At 49.4% G+C, this 24,822-nt stretch overlaps 1 protein-coding gene across 1 annotated transcript; it reads right to left on the reverse strand.

Annotated features, from left to right (window-relative positions):
* Positions 1-872: 872 nt before the first annotated feature.
* AGA (aspartylglucosaminidase) lies at positions 873-20,774 on the reverse strand. The gene is made up of 9 exons (XM_038755336.1): positions 20,621-20,774; positions 16,943-17,096; positions 14,809-14,921; positions 12,143-12,255; positions 11,002-11,116; positions 8,273-8,348; positions 5,852-5,959; positions 3,182-3,315; positions 873-1,112 (listed from the first exon to the last, which is right to left on the reverse strand). The coding sequence occupies exons 1-9, from the start codon at positions 20,772-20,774 to the stop codon at positions 1,012-1,014; spliced, it is 1,068 nt and encodes a 355-aa protein (XP_038611264.1). The 3' UTR covers positions 873-1,011.
* Between the last annotated feature and the right edge of the window lie 4,048 nt (positions 20,775-24,822).

Consider the following 24,822-nt stretch of genomic DNA (forward strand, 5'->3'; position numbering starts at 1 on the left):
GGCACAACCTGATTACCTTGTAAATATCCCAGTGCTTCGATCAGTGCTGGGCACATAGTAAGCATTTACCAAATACCATGATTATTATTATTATTAGATGGGGGTAACAGAAGAGGAAATGAGGGCTTATTCAGGGAAAGCCTCTTGGAGGAAATGTGCCTTCAATAAACCTTAGAAGTAATTGCCTGTCAGCACGGAAACCCCTTCCCTAAGCACAATGAGCAACTGTTCTCTTGAATTTTTTAGTATTTTTTATGGTATTTGTTAAGGACTTACTATGTGCCAGGTACTACACTAAGCGCTGGGGTGAATACAAGCAAATTGGCTTGGACAAAGTCCCTGTCCCACATGGTACTCACGATCTTTATTCTCATTTTACAGATGAGGTAACTGAGGCTGTTAGCGGTAACTTTGCCGCTAACCTCCTCACCGTGCCTCGTTCTCTCCTGTCCCGCCGTCGACCCCCAGCCCACGTCCTCCCCCTGGCCCGGAATGCCCTCCCTCCCAACATCCCCAAGCTAGCTCTCTTCCTCCCTTCAAAGCCCTATTGAGAGCTCACCTCCTCCAGCCATCCCCCCGGCCTTACCTCCTTCCCCTCCCCACAGCACCTGTATATATGTATATATGTTTGTACATATTTATTACTCTATTTTACTTGTACATATTTATTCTATTTATTTTATCTTGTTAATATGTTTTGTTGTCTGTCTCCCCTCTCTTCACTAGCTATGCAATTCTGTTGCTACCTGATGTTGAAAACCTAAAAAGATTTAAAAAATTTCAAAAAACCCGGAGAACCCAGCATCCGTTCCAAATCTGGCCCAGCAAACAAGCGCAAATGGTAATATTCGAAGACGCTGAAAATGGGAAAGTGTAATTTCCACATGAATTTACTTTCGCTCTTGTGTGTGCAGGGAGAACTACGGTCTCTAAAATGGCAGTTAGAGAGAATCCTCTCGGCCTTTATTTCCGCTTTCATCTTCCACTCCGGACGCCGACAAGGAAGGAGACTTAAATGCAGTCGACTTTTTCCTCAGATGGTTGGCTTTGCAGGGAATGATAAACCATGAAATGGAACTGAGAAAACTCCGGGAGTTTATTGCAAGCGGCACCTGGAGGGAAAAGGGGGGAAAAAATGCATTTGGTTTGGCCAAATTTGTTCAATAAGAGATTAACCTACACCATGAATACCCGAGCCTCAGTCGTGGGAAAACTTAACACTCTACATCTTCTGGGTTTTCCCGACGTCGGCCTCACCGAAACTTCTGTAAAAGCGTGAGACTTTACTATTCTATTTATTTTATTAATATGTTTTGTTTTGTTGTCTGTCTCCCACTTCTAGATTGTGAGCCCGTTGTTGGGTAGGGACTGTCTCTTTATGTTGCCAACTTGTACTTCCCAAGCGGTTGGTACGGTGCTCTGCACACAGTAAGTGCTCAATAAATATGGTTGAATGAATGAATGAAAGTAAGATTACACTCTCGTGGGCCAGGAACATGTCTATGGACCGTGTGCTCTGCATCTAATATGCGCTCAATGAATCCCACTGACTGATTGCAAAGCGTGCTGAGGGCTCAGACACGTGAATACTTACTTGAGCCACTGACAGGGGATGAGCCCAGAGAATTCAGTAATTCTGCCAGAATTTGGATGCCGTTGGCTAAACTTCTGCTCTCTCTCTCTCTCTCTCTCTCTCTCTCACCCGGCTGCTATAGCCCCTTCCTCCTTTCCCTGATGCTCCTTTGGGAGGCCTGGAGTTATTAAAGGAGGCCTTCCCAGACTGAGCCCCCTCCTTCCTCTCCCCCTCCATCCCCCCCGCCTTACCTCCTTCCCTTCCCCACAGCACCTGTATATATGTAAATATGTTTGTACATATTTATTACTCTATTTATTTATTTTACTTGTACATATCTATTCTATTTATTTTATTTTGTTAATATGTTTTGTTTTGTTCTCTGTCTCCCCCTTCTAGACTGTGAGCCCACTGTTGGGTAGGGACCGTCTCTATGTGTTGCCAACTCGTACTTCCCAAACGCTTAGTACAGTGCTCTGCACACAGTAAGCACTCAATACAATTGATTGATTGATTAAAGCCCTACTGAGAACTGAGACTGAACTCCTTTTTTCCTCTCCTCCTCCCCATCCCCCCCGCCCTACCTCCTTCCCCTCCCCACAGCCCCTGTATATGTTTGTACAGATTTATTACTCTATTTTACTTGTACATATTTACTATTCTATTTATTTTGTTAATGATGTGCATTTAGCTTTAATTCTATTTGTTCTGACGACTTGACACCCGTCCACATGGTTTGCTTTGTTGTCTGTCACCCCCTTCTAGACTGTGAGCCCGTTGTTGGGTGGGGGCCGTCTCTAGATGTTGCTGACTTGTACTTCCAAAGCGCTTCTTACAGTGCTCTGCACACAGTAAGCGTTCAATAAATACGATTGAATGAATAAATGATTATTATAATTACTCCCCTCCCTCGCCCCTCTCCAACCTCCGTAGCCACCTCCTGCAGGATTCCTCTCCTGAGCTACAACAGAGGGTACCCAAGCCCCCTCTGTGTCCTTAGCCCCATTCCCTCTCTCCCACATCCACCTGCCCCCCTTTTTTCCACAGTCCCACCTCCTTCTCGCCCATAGCCACCTGCCCTCTTTTTTCACCACACAGCGGACCAGTGGCGGAGCCGGGATTAGAACCCAGATCTTCTGATTCCCAGGCCTGGGCTCTTTTTACTTTCTTTCTGAAGAGACGCAGCGCGGCTCAGCGGCAAGAGCCGGGGCTTGGGAGTCAAAGGTCATGGGTTTGAATCCCGACTCCGCCACTTAGCTGTGTGACCTTGGGCAAGTCACTTCACTTCTCTGGGCCTCAGTTCCCTCATCTGTAAAATGGGGATGAAGACTGTGAGCCCCACGTGGAGCAACCTGATCACCTTGTATCCCCCCAGCACTTAGAACAGTGCTTCCCACATAGTAAGCGTTTAACAAATGCCATTATTATTATTATTATTATTATTATTATTATTATTGTTATTATTATTATCTACCCCAGCGCTTAGAACAGTGCTTGGCACATAGTAAGTGCTTAACAAATACCATCATCATTATTATTATTATTATTATTCTCACAGACACACACATCTAGTGCCCCCCCCGCCCCCCCCAACCCAACCGAACATACCGTAGCCACCGGTGATATTGGCACATATCACCGCCCCGAAGAAGTGCGGAACGTGCTTCTGAATTCTTGAAATAACTTTCTTGCACGCTGAGGCTGGGTCGTCTCCTGCCCTCATATATTCCACGGCTTGGTAGCTGGTTAAAACAGAGAAGTTTACCCGACTACTTAAGGAGGAGATCGGGTTGGGCCCGCAGCCAGCGACAGTCCATTCACCTGAAGGCTGAAGTGGCCATGAATCACTTTTTGTCAGTCAGTCAGAATTTAGTGAGCACAAACTGTGAGCAGAGCACCGTTTAGGAGAGCACAATAAAACAATTTAACGGACACATTCCCCTGCCTAACTTGAGCTTACAGTCTAGAGAGGGAGACAGACTTTAACAGGAATATATGAAATTACAGATATTCATTCATTCATTCAATCGTATTTATTGAGCGCTTACTGTGTGCAGAGCACTGTACTCGATATAATAATAATAATGTTGGTATTTGTTAAGCGCTTACTATGTGCAAAGCACTGTTCTAAGCGCTGGGGTAGATACAAGGTAATCAGATTGTCCCACGTGGGGCTCACAGTCTTCATCCCCATTTTACAGATGAGGGAACTGAGGCTGAAGGAAGTTAAGTGACTTGCCCAAAGTCGCACAGCTGATGAGCGGCGGAGTCGGCATTCGAACCCATGACCCCTGACTTGCTCTACAAATGTAGTAATAATAATAATGATGGTATTTGTTAAGCGCTTACTGTGTGCCAAGCACTGTTCTAAGCGCTGGGGGAGAGACAAGGTAATCAGGTTGTCCCACATGGGGCTCACAGTTCTAATCCCCATTTAACAGATGAGGCACAGAGAATAACAATAATAATAATGATAATAATGATAATGATAATAATAATAATAATAATAATGGCATTTATTAAGCACTTACTACGTGCAAAGCACTGTTCTAAGCGCTGGGGCGGTTACAAGGTGATCAGGTTGTCCCACGGGGGGCTCACAGTCTTAATCCCCATTTTACAGATGAGGCAACTGAGGCCCAGAGATGTAAAGTGACTTGCCCAAAGTCACACAGCTGTCAACTGGCGGAGTCGGGATTTGAACCCATGACCTCTGACTCCAAAGCCCGTGCCCTTTCCACTGAGCCACGCTGCTTCTCCAAGTTAAGAGAAGTTCTCTAAGAGTTCTCTAAGAGACTTGCCCAAAGTCACACAGCTGACAAGCGGCGGAGCCGGGATTGGAACCCACGACCTCTGACTTTCAAGCCCGGGTTCTTTCCACTAAGCCACGCTGCTTCTCTAACGTACAGCGTGTATTCCGTTGAGTGGACCTGCTTTATATGGAAGAGAGGATAAAGTCATTAGAGACTGTGAGCCCACTGTTGGGTAGGGACTGTCTCTATATGTTGCCAATTTGTACTTCCCAAGCGCTTAGTACAGTGCTCTGCACATAGTAAGCGCTCAAGAAATACGATTGATGATGATTAGGGAACAGCCTTGCGTACCAGGGAGAATAACCTCCCTAGAACAAGGGCTCTCCCAGGTGTCCCGAAATGACCGACTTCATTTCTGGCCAGTGAAATCAAAGATGATCCGGGCAGCGGCGTGAAGTATAGACTGAAGTGGGGAGAGACAGGAGGATGGGAGAGCAGAGAGGAGGCTGATCCAGTAATCCAGTCAATCAATCAATAAATCAATCGTATTTATTGAGCGCTTACTGTGTGCAGAGCACTGTACTAAGCGCTTGGGAAGTACAAGCTGGCAACATATAGAGACAGTCCCTACCCAACAGTGGGCTCACAGTCTAGAAGGGGGAGACAGAGAACAAAACCAAACATACTAACAAAATAAAACAAATAGAATAGACATGTACAAGTAAAATAGAGTAATAAATATGTACAAACATATATACATACATATAGGTGCTGTGGGGAAGGGAAGGAGGTAAGACGGGGGGGGGGATGGAGAAGGGGACGAGGGGGAGAGGAAGGAAGGGTCTGAGTCTGGGAAGGCCTCCTGGAGGAGGTGAGCTCTCAGTAGGGCCTTGAAGGGAGGAATCTATCAATCGTATTTATTGAGCGCTTACTATGTGCAGAGCACTGTATTAAGCGCTTGGGAAGTACAAGCTGGCAACATTAGAGAAAGTCCCTACCCAACAGTGGGCTCACAGTCTAGAAGGGGGAGACAGAGAACAAAACCAAACATACTAACAAAATAAAATAAATAGAATAGATATGTACAAGTAAAATAAATAAATAAATAAATAAGTAGAGTAATCAATATGTACAAACATATGTACAGGTGCTGTGGGGAAGGGAAGGAGGTAAGATGAGAGATAGGATGAGATGAGATAGTCGGGATAGGATGAGAGATTGAACCGGCAAGGTAGCGGTTTGGATGGAGAGGGACGGGCGGAACTTGGCGATGTTGCGGAGGTGAGACCGGCAGGTTTTGGTGACGGATTGGATGTGAGGGGTGAATGACAGAGCGGAGTCGAGGATGACACCAAGGTTGCGGGCTTGGGAGACAGGAAGGATGGTAGTGCCGTCCACAGTGACGGGAAAGTCAGGGAGAGGGCAGGGTTTGGGAGGGAAGGTAAGGAGTTCAGTCTTGGACATATTGAGTTGAGCCTCTCTCCCCGGCTGCCCGCCCTCGCTCCCTCCCAGCTCTGGCAGAGACCTGGGTAAGAAGCGCATCATGGTATCGCCGTCTCCGGTGGCGGCGGCTCCTCCCACGGTGCTGTCCGCATAGGAACCGGCGCCGGCCACGGGTGAGTCGCCCACGCGCCTGCGGGAGAAGAAACGCTCAGTATCTCTCCCCCGCTAGACCGCTGGCTCGTTGTGGGCAGGAAATGCGTCTGTTCATTGTTAATAATAATAATAATAATAATAATAATAATGATAATAATGATGGTATTTGTTAAGCGCTTACTACATGTAAAGCACTGTTCCAAGCGTTGGGGGAATACAAGGTGATCAGGTTGTCTCACGGGGGGCTCACAGTCTTCATCCCCATTTTACAGATGAGGGAACTGAGGCCCAGAGAAGTGAAGTGACTTGCCCAAAGTCACACAGCTGACAATTGGCGGAGCCGGGATTTGAACCCATGACCTCTGACTCCAAAGCCCATGCTCCTTCCACTGAGCCACGCTCCTTCTCTTAATGGCATTTATTAAGCGCTTACTATGTGCAAAGCACTGTTCTAAGCACTGGGGAGGTTGCAAGGTGATCAGGCTGTCCCACGGGGGGCTCACAGTCTTCAACCCCACTTTACAGATGAGGGAACTGAGGCCCAGGGAAGTGAAGTGACTTGCCCAAAGTCACACAGCTGTCAATTGGCGGAGCCAGGATTTGAACCCATGACCTCTGACTCCGAAGCCCGTGCTCTTGCCACTGAGGCACGCTGTTGTTGTGGTGTACTCTCCCAAACGCTTAGCATACAGTGCGTCGCACACAGTGAGCCCTCGGTAAATACGACTGAATGAAGGAATGAATTTCGGGGAGCCCTCCTTCGGAGGGAGGGCAGGAAGGAGGGTCACCTCAGGAAGGGATTGGTGGAAGGGATGGCTCCTACAACCTCCACTGCACTCAATTCCTAGGAACCAGAGAAGCGTCACGGCTTACTGAAAAGAGCCTGGGTCTGGGTGCTAATCCCGCCTCTGCCAGTTTTTTTTTTTTAACTTTAAAGCTATTTGTGCCAGGCACTGCACTAAGCACCGGTGTAGATAGGAGATAATCACGTTGGACACAGGCCCTGTCCCACACAGGGCTCACAGTCTTCATCTCCGTTTTACAGAGGAGGTCACTGAGGCACAGAGAAGTTAAGTGGCTTGACTAAGGTCACACAGCAGACTGTGAGCCCACTGTCTGGTAGGGACTGTCTCTATATGTTGCCAACTTGTACCTCCCAAGCGCTTAGTACAGTGCTCTGCACACAGTAAGCGCTCAATAAATACGATTGACGATGACGACAGCAGAAGATTGGCGGAGTGGGGATGAGAACTCAGGTCCCCCTGACTCCCGGGCCTGTGTTCTATTTATTTTCAAGCCACTTGTCTGCTGTGGGACTATGGGCAAGTCACTTCACTTTTCATCTGTAAAATGGAGATTCAATCGTACTGTGTCTTCCATAGACCGTGAGCTCCACGTGGAACAGAGGCTCGGTCCTGCTCATCATGCATCCACCCCAGCACATAGTACAGTGCCTGGCACACAGTAAGTGCTTAACGAGGACCATGAATACAAACAAGCGATTAAAAAATAAAGAACATCAGTGTCATCCTTCCTAAGCTACACACTGGCAACAAAAACACGTGCTCCCTCACCCACAGGGCACAGACAGTGGCTCAACTGGATTCAGCAGAAGTTTTTCTTTTCCCAAAAGCCCCAAGAGAGAGATGATGCATGGCAACACCCAAAGAGGAGGGGAAGGAAAGGAGGAGAAGGAGACGGAGGAGAAGGAAAAGAGGAGGAAGAGGAGGAGGACAAGGATGAGGTTGAGGAAGAGGAGAGGGAAAGGAAAAGCAGGAGGTAGAGGAGAAGGAAAGGAGGACAAGAACGAGGTTGAAGATGAGGACTGGGAGGAGCAGGGAGTGGAGGAGGAGGAGCAAAGGACACGGAGGAGAAGGTGAAGGAGGAGGAGGAAGAGAAGGAAAAGAAAAGGAGGAGGGATGCTCTCAACTTGAATTCCTGCACGTGTTAAAATTCAGGAACTTCGAGTGAAGCAGGCGGCAATGGATCAAACAAGCCCGAACGGGGGTGTTCACTGACATCCTTGGCCTCGTACCCAAATCAATACCTTTGTGTGACTGCCTTTTTCTCTCTCTAAATGGATTCCTCCCTGGGGGTTCTTCTTTCTTCTGTTCTTGTCTATTTCGTGTGCTTGATTCTAGACTTCCTAGAAAAGCATGCAACACCCAATGGGCGCTCAACATGATGACGACTATTTCAGCGAAAAAAAATACGTATATCTCGGAAAAGGCACGGATGGAGAAGCATCCGCTAACAAGATACTTAAGCTCCCCTGAAGGCTAAGCCACTGGATTGGAGAATCAAAGAGGAGGAGAGTGTCCAACCCCACGGCCCCAAAGAAAGCACTGACCCGTGTATTTTGTGATTGGCTCCATTCGACGTGGTGCCCGAAGCCGTGTGTCCACTCTTGCCAATCACAACCATCCCTAGAAATTTAGAAATAATTAAAAAAAAAACCCAGAAAGATGACAAACAGGACAATATCTGAAAGAGTTGTGAAACATCAGCAAATAATGAGAAAGCAGTAGACTTATCTTACTACTTCATATTGGTGGTGGAACTACTACTACTAATAATAATGAGGGTACTTGTTAAGCGCTTACTATACTGGTCTAAGCACTCGGGGAGATTCAAGGTGGTTTGGTTGTCCCACGTGGGGCTCACAGTCTTCATCCCCATTTTCCAGATAAGGTAACTGAGGCACAGAGAAGTGAAGTGACTTGCCCAAAGTCACACAGTTGACAGCTGGCGGAGCCAGGATTAGAACCCACAACCTCTTACTCCCAAGCCCATACTGTTGCCCCTAAGCCACGCTGCTTCTCACTCCTACTACTACTGATTGTGCTAATAATGATTATGGTACTTTTTAAGCACTTACTATGTGCCAAGTACTGTTCTAAGCGCTGGGGCAGATACAATCTAATCAGGTTGGTCCCTGTCCCACAGGGGGCTCACAGTCTTTATCCCCATTTTACAGATGAGGGAACTGAGGCACTGTGGAGTTAAGTAACTTGCCCAAGGTCACAGAGCAGACATATATGTTGCCAACTTGGACTTCCCAAGCGCTTAGTACAGTGCTCTGCACACAGTAAGTGCTCAATAAATACGATTGACTGATTGATTACTCTATTTATTTATTTTACTTGTACATATTTATTCTATTTATTTTATTTTTTTAGTATGTTTGGTTTTGTTCTCTGTCTCCCCCTTTTAGACTGTGAGCCCACTGTTGGGTAGGGACTGTCTCTATATGTTGTCAACTTGGACTTCCCAAGTGCTTAGTACAGTGCTCTGCACACAGTAAGCGCTCAATAAATACTATTGATTGATTGATTGATTACTCTATTTATTTATTTTACTTGCACATATCTATTCTATTTATTTTATTTTGTTAGTATGTTTGGTTTGGTTCTGTCTCCCCCTTTTAGACTCTGAGCCCACTGTTGAGTAGGGACTGTCTCTCTATGTTGCCAACTTGGACTTCTCAAGCGCTTAGTACACTGCCTTGCACACAGTAAGCGCTCAATAAATACGATTGATTGATTGATTGATTGATTGATTGACATGTGGTGGAGCTCGGATTAGAACCCAGGGCATCTGACTCCCAAGCCTGGGTTCTTTCCACTAGGCCATGGTGCTTTTACAAGTACTACTGCTAATAATAATAACAACAAGAAATGCACACCTACATTTGAAGCTCAAAGTCTAAATTACCCTGAGCCTTCAAAGGGCCTCACCTGGATTTGCTCGGTTATTATTATGATGGTATTTATTAAAGGGCTAACTCTGTGTCAATCACTTTCTGAGCCCTGGGGCAGATAAAAGTTGATCAGGTTTAGGCACGGTCCCCATGGGATAATCATGACACGGCATGATGCCCAGTTCATTCATTCAATCGTAGTTATTGAGCGCTTACTGTGTGCAGAGCACTGTACTAAGCGCTTGGAAAGTACAATTCGGCAACAATGTCTCGTGGCTACTCTGCTCTACACCTAAATCTCCTCCTCCGATGATGTGTCAGCCCATCCATAATGCCGTGCTGGCCGAAGTGGACAGACGTGACTGTAACGGAAAACAAAAAAACGCCTCTTCTTTTCTGAGAGGACTTTGTTCTCTCGGGTGTCAGGGGACCAGGGTTCTAATCCTACATATCTATTCTATTTATTTCATTTTGTTAATATGTTTTGTTTTGTTCTCTGTCTCCCCCTTCTAGACTTTGAGCCCACTGTTGTGTAGGGACCGTCTCTATATGTTGCCAACTTGCACTTCCCAAGTGCTTAGTACAGTGCTCTGCACACAGTAAGTGCTCCGCCACTTGTGACTTTGTGTGTGACTTTGGGCAAGCCACTTAACTTCTCTCTGCCTCAGTTCCCTCATCTGTAAAATGGGGATTAAGACTGTGAGCCCCCCGTGGGACAACCTGATTACCTTGTAACCTCCCCAGTGCTTAGAACAGTGCTTTGCACATAGTAAGCACTTAATATATGCCATTTAAAAAAAATAAAATAAATACAATTGATTGATTGATTGGCTTGGCCTGGGCATGTGACTTCACTTCTCTGTGCTTCAGATTCCTCATCTGTAAAATGGGAATTACATACCTGTTGTCCCTCTCCCTTTAATTCAATTCAATTCAATCGTATTTATTGAGCGTTTACTGTGTGCAGAGCAGTGTACTAAGCGCTTGGGAAGTACAAGTTGGCAACATATAGAGACGGTCCCTACCCAATAGAGGGCTCGCAGTCTAGAAGGGGGAGACAGACAACAAAACAAAACATACTGACAAAATGAAATAAATAGAAGAAATATGTACAAATAAAATAGAGTAATAGAGTAAACTGTAGACTGTGTCTGATCTGTCTTGTATCTCTCCCACCGTTTAGCACAATACTTTGCAGAGTCAGTACTTAATACCACAACTATTTTAATCAGTGCCTTTTACCAGAACTTCCTACCTAGTTACCTTCACTTATATAACAGGCCAGGCTAATGGAGCAAAGACAGGGAAAAGTTAGGAGCAACCTAAAGGCACGTGGCAAAGGCTGAAATCTGCAGTACGAAAGTTAAGAGATACTTTACCAATCGTGTCATGACTGTGAATATTTATTTTCCCCGTGGCAGGCCCTTTCCGCTGAACAAGGCCTCTGGCGGGCTTGTAGGGGCCGCAGGATTTGGAAGCATCTGGTATGACATTCTGAAAATAACATCTTGTCATTTCACGCAAAATGGGTTTACAGGAACAGCCGCTGAAAACCGACAAGTATCTCGAGAACCGCAGCAAACCGTTAAGAGGTTTCCAGTGTGGTCGGCGGCTATTCTGACACACATCTGAGGGGATGAGTGGAGCTCTCCCAAATACAGATCTGAACAGATGCGCATCGGTACGACGCTCAGACCGACCCAAAATATTTTCTTTTAAAAATGGTGGAAAAATCTCAGGGCTACATCGCACATGCCTGCATCCACCCGGCGCTTAGTACAGTGCCAGGCACATAGTAAGTGCCTAACAAATACCGTTCTTACTATTATTTAAATGCCGACTCTCTGTGGGCTCACAGGACGGCCACCGTTACTTTCTTTCTACCCTCTGGGTTTTATCGCTTGCCGGGATCTAGTCTGAAAAGTCTACAGCCATATGCAAAAAACACTGGCTGGAATTATAGTCCATAGTTTGACACCCTTTTATATTTGTTTCAGAAGCAGCAATGTAATAATCAATTGCAGCGTCACCACACACAAAGCTTAGGGGCCGGGGAATTTAGTCCAAACGAAAGCAGTTACCATAAAAATTCCAGGTAGTTCTCATTTTGACCCAGAGTCCTCATTTCTGCCGGTATTTGAGAACTGAAGGGGAGTCTGTTTTAGGGTGAGCTTCCCGGCCCCTGAAGGAGCATAAGACGGCGAGATCAGGGCACATGAGAAGGGCATTAAGAAGCTGTGTGTGGCAATAGCAAAAATAAACCCAAAAAAACAAAAACAAACCAAAAAAAAAAAAACAACCAAGCTGATGGACAGACCATAAACCGATCTAGACCACAATGTTCTGCTGTTAAAGAAAAACGATAATAACAGTGGCCTGACTTCTGGGAAACACACAGAGAATCTAACACTTCCACTGCAAAGCATTCCCTGATTTGGGCAAAAACCGATGAGTTCTCCTAAGGAGGATGCCTTGAAAGGGAAGAAAAGCATGGCTCCCGATAAAAGCGGCCAAACGTACCTTCCAGAAATTTGGCTGACAGTTTTGCCTCAGCCACTCCGAATACACGGAGAGTGAGTGGTTGGTGGATAAGTCTTCGTTGGGGAATCCCATGGCTTCAGCAAACTGGGTGGCTAGAAGCGGAAGGGGACGGGACAAAGGGAGAATATACGATTCAGTTAGCAAACCCTTTACCTTGGAACTAAAAGATTCTAGGATGGAGGCTCCCTATGGGCAGGGAACACAGCTACCAACTCTGTTGTATTGGACTCTCGCAGCTCTGCACACATGAAGCACTCAGTAAATAATTTAAGAATATTATATTTGATAATAATCATATTTGTTAAGCACTTACTATGTGCCACGTACTTTGCTAAGCTTTGGGGAGGATACAAGCAAATTGGGTGGCAAGTAGACCACCTGTCTACTTGTTTGGTTTTGTTGTCTGTCTCCCCCTTCTACACCGTGAGCCCGTTATTGAGTAGGGACTGTATCTGTTGCCAAAATGAGCTTTCCAAGCGCTTAGTACAGTGCACTGCGCACAGTAAGCGCTCAATAAATACAACTGAATGAATGAATGGGTTGGACACAGTCCCTGTCCCACGTGGGGCTCACAGTCTCAGTCCCCAATTTACAGATGAGATAACTGAGGCCCAGAGAAGTGCAACGACTTGCCCAAGGCCACCCAGCAGACAAGTGGCGGAGGCGGGATTGGAACCCGTGACTTTCTGGCTCCCAGGCCCTCGGTCTAGCCACTAGGCCATGCTGCTTCCGTTTCGGCCTTTCGTTTCCCGCTTCAAAGTGTCACCTCTGGAAGCCAACAATTAACTCGGGCGCCCTCGTGACCTGGAAAATCGGGCTGGGCCGACTTTCATTCATTCCTTCAATCCTATTTATTGAGCGCTTACTGTGTGCAGAGCACTGTACTAAGCGCTTGGGAAGTCCACACTGGCAACGGTCCCTACCCAAAAATGGGCTCACAGTCTAGAAGACTTCAAGGCCAAGGTTGGAAACTCTCATCCCACACGGGGGTCTATAACTAGCAGGGCTCCGGGAGGAACCGTGGGACGACGCTGAGGTACCTCCATCTTGTAAATGGGTTCAGAAATGTCCTGTAAGGGGCTATACATCCGGCTGGAAATACACCGTGGGGTGGCTCTGATAATAATAATGATGGCATTTGTTAAGCGCTTACTATGTGCAAAGCACTGTTCTAAGCGCTGAACCAGCAACCTTGGAGGTAGGATGGAAAAAAGCAAGCTCTACTGGTGGGGATGGAAATCAAAGAGCTCCTAGCCACGATCTAGCACCGGGGGAGAGCATTTCGGCAAGTAATCTGGAAAATGGGGATGAGGACTGTGAGCCCCCCGTGGGACAACCTGATCACCTTGTAACCTCCCCAGAGCTTGAAACAGTGCTTGGCACATAGTAAGTGCTTAATAAATGCCATTATTATTATTATTATTATTAATTGGCGGGCGGAGCTGGGATTGGAACCCATGACCGTGCTCTATCAACTAAGCCAATATACAGCACAGTTCGATGTGTTCCAAAGTTGTACCTCCCAAGCGCTTAGTACAGTGCTCTGCACACAGTAAGCGCTCAATAAATATGACTGAATGAGTGAATGAATGTTTTTCCAGTCCTGGTCATGAGTCCTCAGGAAATTATTTTCTGCTTATTCCGATGACTTGACACCTGTCCACATGTTTTGTTTTGTTGTCTGTCTCCCCCTTCTAGACTGTGAGCCCATTGTTGGGTAGGGACCGTCTCTCTATGTTGCCAACTTGTACCTCTCAAGCGCTTAGTACAGTGCTCTGCACACAGTAAGCGCTCAATAAATATGATTGAATGAATGAATGAATGAATGAAAGTAATCAAGGTGGCCCTCCTATTGCAGACATAATCCAACAAGTCCAGAAAAGTTGCAGGCTGCCCCGTTCAAGATCAAAATCTAGACTGTGATCCCACTGTTGGGTAGGGACCGTCTCTATATGTTGCCAACTTGTACTTCCCAAGAGCTTAGGACAGTGCTTTGCACACAGTAAGCGCTCAATAAATACGATTGAATGAATGAATCACAATGGTGGTTTTGATTTAAATTTCACACCCGTTTGGGAGAGGCCAGAAGGCACTCCTAGTTTTCTCTACTGTGGCAGCGAAATCCCTTGTCCAGTACAGTTGGCCCATGGGTGAAACCGCAGACTGTAAGCTTCTTGAAGTCCGGGATCGTGTCTACCAAGTATTTACTCTTCCAACCATTTAGTACAGCGCTCTGCACCGCATAAGTGCTCAATAAATACCACTGATCGATATGATCTTCCCCCTCCAAACCCCCCATCTTACTTCCTTCCCTTCCCCACAGCACCTGTATATATGTTTGTACATATTTATTACTCTATTTATTTATCTTACTTGTACAAATCTATTTTATTTATTTTATTTTGTTAGTATGTTTGGTTTTGTTCTCTGTCTCCCCCTTCTACACTGTGAGCCCACTGTTGGGTAGGGACTGTCTCTATGTGTTGCCGACCTGTACTTCCCAAGTGCTTAGTACAGTGCTCTGCACACAGTAAGCGCTCAATAAATACGATTGATTGATTGATTGATTGTATTGCAATGAATATGACCGCGTGGAGGAACAATTAGGGCCAAGCCGAATCTACAGGAGTTACCGCTACAATTACCTGATTCTCCCACTAAAAGCGTGTGTCTCGTGTGCTCCATGACTTTCCGGGCGACGCCGATGGCGTTTTTTATGCGTCTGAGACCCGCTACTGCGCCAACTTCCATGGTCGTGCTAAATCCAAGGACATTACAAGCCCGTCAGTTTCCAGATTCAGCCCCACATTTATAATACCCCCGGCAGTTCAGTGAGTTTGTCGGGTTCACTGGGAAGCTATTCATTCATACAATCGTATTTATTGACCGTTTACTGTGTGCACAGCACTGTACTAAGCGCTTGGAAAGTACAATTCGGCAACAGGTAGAGACGGTGTCTACCCAACAACGGGCTCACAGTCTAGAAGTTATCAATCGTATGGTACTTGTTACGCCTTTCTATGCAATAAGCAGTGGGCAGACACAAGATGATCAGATTGGACATAGTCCTTGTCCCACATGGGGCTGACAGATTACCGTCTTTTTTTTTGATGGTATTTATTAAGTGCTTACTATGTGTCAGGCACTGTACTAAGCACTGGGGTAGATACAAGCTAATCAGGTTGGACACAGTCCCTGTCTCACATGGGGCTCACAACCTTAATCCCCAATTTCCAGATGAGGTAACAGAGGCCTGGAGAATAATAATAACGGCATCTAAGTGAAGTGAAGAAGTGAAGTGGCTTGCCCAAGCTCACAAAGCAGACAAGTGGCGGAGCCAGGATTAGAATCTAGGTCTTTCTGAGTCCCAGACCTGGGCCCTAACCACGAGGCCGTGCTGCTTCATATCCTGTTTCCCAATTTAGATTAGAGGTCATGGGTTCAAATCCCGGCTCCGCAAACTGTCATCTGTGTGACTTTGGGCACGTCACTTAACTTCTCTGCGCCTCAGTTCCCTCATCTGCAAAATGGGGATGAAGACTGTGAGCCCCCCGCGGGACAACCTGATCACCTGGTAACCTCCCCAGCGCTTAGAATAGTGCTTTGCACATAGTAAGCCTTTAATAAATGCCATCATTAGTATTGGGAAAATAATCTAAAATCTCTTTGTAAAAAGTGTTCCTCTTATGACCACACTGGAACATCCAGGCATGAGGGAGTCTGAGAAGTGAACCAGGAGCAGGTCGGCCTAGTCTCCTTGGTCAGTTGGCTACCGAGGGCAAAGCAGAGGATGCAGTAAGGTCATCCTGGGCGGGTCACTTCACTTCTCTGGGCCTCAGTTTCCTCATCTGCAAAATGGGGATTAAGACTGTGAGCCCCATGTGGGACAGGGATTGTCTCCACCCCAGCACGTAGTACAGCGTCTGGAATGGAGTAAGCACCTCAGTTCCCTCATCTGCAAAATGGGGATTAAGACTGTGAGCCCCATGTGGGACAGGGATTGTCTCCACCCCAGGACTTAGTACAGTGTCTGGAATGGAGTAGGCACCTAGCAAACACCACAGTTATTATTATTAAGACAGCTGGGATATTACTGATGCCTGTTCACTTGTTTTGATGTCTGTCTACCCCACCTCTAGTCTGTAAGCCCACTGTGGGCAGGGATCGTCTCTGTTGGTAGAGAGATTCTAGAGAAGCAGCGTGGCTCAGTGGAAAGAGCCTGGGCTTTGGAGTCAGAGGTCATGGGTTCAAATCCGGACTCCGCCACTTGTCAGCTGTGTGACTTTGGGCAAGTCACTTCACTTCTCTGGGCCTCAGTTACCTCAACTGGAAAGTGGGGATGAAGACTGTGAGCCCTCCGTGGCACAAACGGATCACCTTGTAACCTCCCCGGCGCTTAGAACAGTGCTTTGCACATAGTAAGCGCTTAATAAATGCCATCATTATTATTATTATTATTATTATTATTATCCTGGCTCTGCCATTTGTCAGCTGTGTGACTTTGGGCAAGTCACTTCCCTTCTCTGTGCCTCAGTTACCTCATCTGTAAAATCGGGATTGAAGACTGTGAGCCCCACGTGGGACAACCTGATCACCTTGTATCCCCCAGCGCTTAGAACAGTGCTTCGCACAGAGTAAGCACTTAACAAATGCCATCATTATTATTATTGATGAATCGTACTTCCAAGCGCTGCACACACAGTAAGCGCTCAATAAATAGGATTGTACGAATAAATGAATACGTGCGACCCCCCACCTCCCCACGAATCCCGTTCTTACCCATCCATAATCATGGCATCCAAAGTGGTCTCTCCAAGTTCATCGGGATGCCCCCCGAAGCCGACGCTGCCGTCGCACTGTTGGGCCTCGCACAGAGAACAGCCGCTCTCCACGGCGTCCAGTTCAGAGCCCCCGGCCTGCAGCTTACTCCACGCTGGGAATCACACCACGGGTCACCCGCACCCGTCCTCGGGGGAACCTCGCTCAAGACGGGGCAGGGAATCTCGCTGGGCCCAAGTCCGGCTCCTGGGCCAACTTGAACTTCCCAAGCGCTTAGTACAGTGCTCTGCACACAGCAAGCGCTCAATAAATACGATTGAATGAATGAATGAATGGGCCACAAGGACCTGGACCCCGGTTGGGCTTTGCCGAGCTAAGTTCCCTGCACCGTCTTGGGAGAAATTAGTGCCTCGGCTCAACTCGGGGGAGGTAAGAGAAACGGGTTTTCTAGAATAATTATGGCGGGGCTTTGCATATAAAAAGTGCTTAACAAATGGTATTATATTATTATTATTATTATTTGGTACATCTTCTTAAGGGAAGATAACTCCTAATACCCACTTCTGTTCCTCCTCAGAACCACATGGGAGCTTCTCTCTCCTGCCGATCCTCGGGGAGGTGGCGGCAATGATATTATTCTATTTATTTTGTTAATGCTGTGCATTTAGCTTTAATTCTATTTGTTCTGACGACTTGACACCCGTCTACATGTTTTGTTTTGTTGTCTGTCTCCCCGTTCTAGCCTGTGAGCCTGTTGTAGGGTAGGGACCCTCTCTATATGTTGCCAACTTGTACTTCCCAAGTGCTTAGTACGTGCTCTGTGCACAGTAAGTGCTCAATAAATATGACTGAATGAATGAAATGACAATAATAATAGTACTTAAGAGCTTAGTATGTGCCAAGTACTGTACGAAGCACTGGCACCCACAAGATGACCAGAGAAGCAGTGTGGCCCAGTGGAAAGAGCCCGGGCTTGGGAGTCAGAGGTCATGGGTTCAAATCCTGGCTCCGCCCCTTGTCAACTGTGTGACTTTGGGCAAGTCACTTCTCTCGGCCTCAGTTACCTCATCTATAAAATGGGAACTGTGAGCCCACCTTGGGACAACCTGATCACCTTGTAACCTCCCCAGCACTTTAGAACAGAATAAATGCCATCATCATTATTATTATTATTATTATTATTATTATTATTATTATTATTATTATAGGTCACAGTCCCTGTCCCCCAGGGGGATCACGGTCTTAACCCCCCTATTACAGAGGGGATAACTGAGGCCTAGAGAAGTGAAATGATTGGCCTAAGTTCACACAACAAACAAGTGGTGGGGCCGGGATTAGAACCCAAGCCCTTGGACTCTCCTGAATCCTGGTTGCTCCAGGGTGGAAGTATGAATAATAACAATAATAATAATAATAATAATAATAATAATAATGATAATGGTATTTGTTAGGCACTTACTATGAGCCAAGCACTTTTCTAAGTGCTGGGGTAGCTACAAGGTGATCAAGTTGCCCCACAGAGGGCTCACAGACTCAATCCCCATTTTCCAGATGAGGTAACTGAGGCTCAGAGAAGTAAAGTGACTGGGCCCAGGTGGAGCAGTGGCAGAGCTGAGATTAGAGCCCCCGTCCGTCCTCTGACTCTCCAGCCCGTGCTCTGGCCACTAGGCCATCGGGCCCAGTGCTTGGTGCACAATAAGTGCCCCACGATCACTGCTATTGTAATCATTAGGGGGAAGAGGGTGGGCAGGGTGGTGCTTGGGCGAGGCTCTGGCTGCCCGGCTCCAGCTGCCCCCAGGGATGGCCCACGTCCTCCCCCGGGCCTGGAATGCCCTCCCTCTGCCCCTCCGCCCAGCTAGCTCTCTTCCTCCCTTCAAGGCCCTACTGAGAGCTCACCTCCTCCAGGAGGCCTTCCCACACTCAGCCCCTTCCTTCCTCTCCCCCTCGTCCCCCTCTCCATCCCCCCATCTTACCTCCTTCCCTTCCCCACAGCACCTGTATATATGTCTGTACATATTTATTTTACTTGTCCATATCTATTCTATTTATTTTATTTTGTTAGTATGTTTGGTTTTGTTCTTTGTCTCCCCCTTTTAGACTGTGAGTCCACTGTTGGGTAGGGACCGTCTCTATCTGTTGCCAACCTGGACTTCCCAAGCGCTTAGCACAGTGCTCTGCACCCAGTACGCGCTCAATAAATACGATTGATGATGATGATGATGCCCCTCCCCTTGGCTGAACTTCTGGCTGCCCCCCCAGCTGCCCCTCTGGCTGCCCCTCCTGCTGACCCCCCGGTTGCCCCTGCCCCTGGCTGCCCCTCCTGCTGCCCCTGTCCCTGGTTGTCCCTCCCCATGACTGCCCCTCCTGCTGCCCCCCAGATTGTCCCCTGCCGCTGACCCCCCCGGCTGGCCATGTCCCTGGGTGCCCCCCCTCCGGCTGCCCCTCCCTCCTGCTGCCCCTTCCCCTGTCTGCCCCTCCCTCCCTCCTGCTGAAACCCTGGCTGCTCCTCCTGCTGCCCCTGTCCCTGGCAGTTCCTCCTCCTGGCTGCCCCTCTCTCCTGCTGCCCCTGTCCCTGGCAGTTTCTCCCCCTGGCTGCCCCTCTTGCTGCCCCTTCCCCTGGCTGCCCCTCCTGCTGCCCCTCCCTCCCTCCTGCTGCCCCCCTGGCTGCCCCTCCTGCTGCCCCGCTGGCAGTTCCTCCTCCTGGCTGCCCCTCTCTCCTGCTGCCCCTGTCCCTGGCAGTTTCTCCCCCTGGCTGCCCCTCTTGCTGCCCCTTCCCCTGGCTGCCCCTCTCTCCTCCTGCCCCTCCCTCCCTCCCTCCTGCTGAAACCCTGGCTGCTCCTCCTGCTGCCCCTCTGGCTGCCCCTCCCTCCTGCTGCCCCTGTCCCTGGCAGTTCCTCCCCCTGGCTGCCCCTCCCTCCTGCTGCCCCTTCCCCTGTCTGCCCCTCTCTCCTCCTGCCCCTTCCTCCCTCCCTCCCTCCTGCTGAAACCCTGGCTGCTCCTCCTGCTGCCCCTCTGGCTGCCCCTGTCCCTGGCAGTTCCTCCTCCTGGCTGCCCCTCTCTCCTGCTGCCCCTGTCCCTGGCAGTTTCTCCCCCTGGCTGCCCCTCTTGCTGCCCCTTCCCCTGTCTGCCCCTCTCTCCTCCTGCCCCTCCCTCCCTCCTGCTGAAACCCTGGCTGCTCCTCCTGCTGCCCCTCTGGCTGCCCCTCCCTCCTGCTGCCCCTGTCCCTGGCAGTTCCTCCCCCTGGCTGCCCCTCCCTCCTGCTGCCCCTTCCCCTGTCTGCCCCTCTCTCCTCCTGCCCCTTCCTCCCTCCCTCCCTCCTGCTGAAACCCTGGCTGCTCCTCCTGCTGCCCCTCTGGCTGCCCCTCCCTCCTGCTGCCCCTGTCCCTGGCAGTTCCTCCTCCTGGCTGCCCCTCCCTCCTGCTGCCCCTCCGGCTACCCCTCCTGCTGCCCCTCCTACTGACCAACCTGCTGCCCCCCTGGCAGTCCCTGCTCCTGGCTGCCCCTCCCCCAGACTGACCCCCTCCCCCTTCTAGCCCGTGAGCCCGCTGGTGGCTAGGGACCGTCTCTCTCTCTATGTTGCCAACTTGGACTTCCCAAGCGCTTACTACAGTGCTCTGCACACAGTAAGCGCTCCATAGATACGATTGAGTGAATGCTGACCCCCAGGTTGCCCGTCACCTGCTCGGGTGGCATTGCCGAAGGGCCACGTGTTGATGACCAGCGGCAGCGGCGGGGCCGCAGCGGGCTGGCCCTGCCCCCGCTGCACCGCCTGCAGCACATGCAGCAGCTGATGCAGCAGCTGCAGCAGCTGCAGGGCCCGCAACGGCGCCATGGGCCCCCGCCGCTACGGGCACACGCGCGACACGCCCCCTGCAGGCCGGACACGCCCCTGCAGCCAGGCCGGATACGCCCCCTGCCGGCAGGACACGCCCCTACAGGCAGGCCGTACACGCCCTCTGATTGGCCGCGCCCCGGACGGGCCACGCCCCCCGGACAGGCAGCGCTCCCTGGTTGGCCGCGCCGCGGACAGGCCCCGCCCCCTGCAGGCCGCGCCCCCCCGGTCAGGCCGCGCTCCCTGATTGGCCAGGCCCTTCGGCCTCCCCTGCCAGTCACAGTCCCCGCCCCCTGCTCTAACCAATCGCACGGCCGCGCTCGGTCCCAAGCCCCGCCCCCCGGCCCTCCCTCCGCCTCGGCCGGCGCGCGGCCCCCAGAGGGCGGGGGATGACGTCACCGTCCCCTCCCCCTTCAGGCGCCGCGGGCTCGTGACTCCGGCGCGCGACGCGAACGCGCCCCAGGGAGGCTTCTGCGCCTGCGCGGGGGCGCCTTTGGTCGGGCCGTGCCCGCCCCAGGGGTCAAAGGTCAGGGGAGCATTGGGTTTAATAATAATAATGATGCTATTTGGTAAGCGCTTACTATGTGCAAAGCACTGTTCTAAGCGTTGGGGAGGTTACAAGGTGATCAGGGTTTTTCCCCACAGCACCTGTATATATGTATATATGTTTGTACATATTTATTACTCTATTTATTTATTTATTTATTTTACTTGTACATATCTATTCTGTTCATTTTATTTTGTTGGTATGTTTGGTTTTGTTCTCTGTCTCCCCCTTTTAGACTGTGAGCCCACTGCTGGGTAGGGACTGTCTCTATATGTTACCAACTTGTACTTCCCAAGCGCTTAGTACAGTGCTCTGCACACAGTAAGCGCCCAATAAATACGGATGATGATGATGATCAGGTTGTCCCACGGGGGACTCACAGTTTTCATCCCCATTTTACAGATGAGGGAACTGAGGCACAGAGAAGTGAAGTGACTTGCCCAAAGTCACACAGCCGACAAGTGGCAGAGCTGGGATTTGAACCCACGACCTCTGACTCCAAAGCCCAGGCTCTTTCCACTGGGGTTTAGGGGCCGGACTCCGGGCTTGGGAGTCAAAGGTCTTGGGTTATAATAATAATAATGGCAATTGTTAAGCGCTTACTATGTGCAAAGCACTGTTCTATGCTCTGGGGAGGTTATAAGGTGATCAGGTTGTCCCACGGGGGTCTCACAGTTTTAATCTCCATTTTCCAGATGAGGGAACTGAGGCCCAGAGAAGTTAAGGGACTTGTCCAAAGTCACACAGCTGACAAGTGGCAGAGCCGGGATTTGAACCCATGACCTCTGGCTCCAGAGCCCAGGCTCTTTCCACTGAGCCACGCTGCTTCTCTAGATTCTCTCTACCAATAGAGACGATCCCTGCCCACAGTCTACAGTCTACAGACTAGAGGTGGGGTAGACAGACATCAAAACAAGTAAACAGGCATCAATAGTATCCCAGCTGTCTTAATAATAATAACTGTGGATCCAGGAAACAAGATCCAAGATCCAGGAAATAATAATAATGATAATGGCATTTATTAAGCACTTACTATGTGCAAAGCACTGTTCTAAGCGCTAGGGAGGTTACAATAGTAATAATAATGGCATTTACTAAAGGCTTACTCTGTGCAAAGTACTGTTCTAAGTGCTGGGGAAGTTACAAGGTGATCAGGTTGTACCACGGGGGGCTCACAGTTTTAATCCCCATTTTACAGATGAGGGAACTGAGGCCCAGAGAAGTGAAGTGACTTGCCCAAAGTCACACAGCTGACAGTTGGCGGAGCCGGGATTTGAACCCACGACCTCTGACTCCAAAGCCCATGCTCTGTCCACTGGGGTTTAGGGGCTGGACCCTGGGCTTGGGAATCAATGGTCGTGGGTAATAATAATAATAATAATAATAGCAATTATTAAGTTTTTACCATGTGCAAAGCACTGTTCTAAGCTCTGGGGAGGTTACAAGATGATCATGTTGTCCCACGGGGGGCTCACACTTTTAATCCCCATTTTACAGTTTAGGGAACTGAGGCCAAGAGAAGTGAAGTGACTTGCCCAAAGTCACACAGCAGCCAGTTGGCGGAGCTGGGATTTGAACCCACGACCTCTGACTCCAAAGCCCCGGCTCTTACCACTGGGGTTTAGGGGCCAGACCCCAGGCTTGGGAGTCAAAGGTCGTGGGTAATAATAATAATAATAATAATAATAATAATAATAATAATAATAATAATAATAATATAATTTATTAAGCGCTTACCATGTGCAAAGCACTGGAGAGGTTACAAGGTGATCAGGTTGTCCCATGGGGGGCTCACAGTCTTCATTCCCATTGTACAGATGAGGGAACTGAGGCCCAGAGAAGTGAAGTGACTTGCCCAAAGTCACACAGCTGGTAATTGGTGGAGCTGGGATTTGAACCCATGACCTCTGACTCCAAAGTTCGTGCTCTTTCCACGGAGCCACGCGGGTTCTAATCCCGCCTCTTCCACTCGTCAGCCGTGTGACTGTGGGCCAGTCATTTAACTTCTCTGGGCCTCAGTTCCCTCAGCTGGCAAATGGGGATTAAGACTGTGACCCCCCCAAGTAGGACAGCACGATGACCTTGTATCTATCCCAGCTCTTAGAGCAGTGCTTGGAACATAGTAACTGCTTAACAAATAATAATAATAACGATGATGGCATTTATTAAGCGCTTACTATGTGCCAGGCACTGTTCTAAGCGCTGGGGAGGTTTCAGGGTGATCAGGTTGTCCCACGGGGGGCTCACAGTCTTCATCCCCATTTGACAGATGAGGGAACTGAGGCACAGAGAAGTGAAGTGACTTACCCAAAGTCACACAGATGACAATTGAGAACCAGCATGGCTCAGTGGAAAGAGCCCAGGCTTTGGAGCCCTCTTATCCCTCCGGTCGTTCATTCTCAGTCTCTTTTGCAGGCTCCTCCTCCCCCTCCCATCCCCTTACTGTGGGGGTTCCCCAAGGGTCAGTGCTTGGTCCCCTTCTGTTCTCGATCTACACGCACTCCCTTGGTGACCTCATTCGCTCCCGCGGCTTCAACTATCCTCTCTACGCTGATGACACCCAGATCTCCATCTCTGCCCCTGCTCTCTCCCCCTCTCTCCAGGCTCGCATCTCCTCCTGCCTTCAGGACATCTCCATCTGGATGTCTGCCCGCCACCTAAAACTCAACATGTCCAAGACGGAACTCCTCGTCTTCCTTCCCAAACCCTGCCCTCTCCCTGACTTTCCCATCTCTGTTGACGGCACTACCATCCCTCCCGTCTCACAGGCCCGCAACCTTGGTGTCATCCTCGACTCCGCTCTCTCATTCCCCCCTCACATCCAAGCCGTCACCAAAACCTGCTGGTCTCAGCTCCGCAACATCGCCAAGCTCCGCCCTTTCCTCTCCATCCAAACCGCTACCCTGCTCGTTCAAGCTCTCATCCTATCCCGTCTGGACTACTGCATCAGCCTTCTCTCTGATCTCCCATCCTCCTGTCTCTCCCCACTTCAATCCATACTTCATGCTGCTGCACGGATTGTCTTTGTCCAGAAACGCTCTGGGCATGTTACTCCCCTCCTCAAAAATCTCCAGTGGCTACCAATCAACCTACGCATCAGGCAAAGACTCCTCACTCTTGGCTTCAAGGCTGTCCATCCCCTCGCCTCCTCCTACCTCACCTCCCTTCTCTCCTTCTCCAGCCCAGCCCGCACCCTCCGCTCCTCCGCCGCCAATCTCCTCACCGTTTGGCCTCGTTCTCGCCTGTCCCGCCATCGACCCCCGGCCCACGTCCTCCCCCGGGCCTGGAATGTCCTCCCTCTGCCCATCCGCCAAGCTAGCTCTCTTCCTCCCTTCAAGGCCCTACTGAGAGCTCACCTCCTCCAGGAGGCCTTCCCACACTGAGCCCCTTCCTTCCTCTCCCCCTCGTTCCCCTCTCCATCCCCCCCATCTTACCTCCTTCCCTTCCCCACAGCACCTGTATATATGTATATATGTTTGTACATATTTATTACTCTATTTA

This window comes from Tachyglossus aculeatus, chromosome 12 (assembly GCF_015852505.1).
Source record: "Tachyglossus aculeatus isolate mTacAcu1 chromosome 12, mTacAcu1.pri, whole genome shotgun sequence".
Classification (NCBI taxonomy): Eukaryota; Metazoa; Chordata; class Mammalia; order Monotremata; family Tachyglossidae; genus Tachyglossus; species Tachyglossus aculeatus.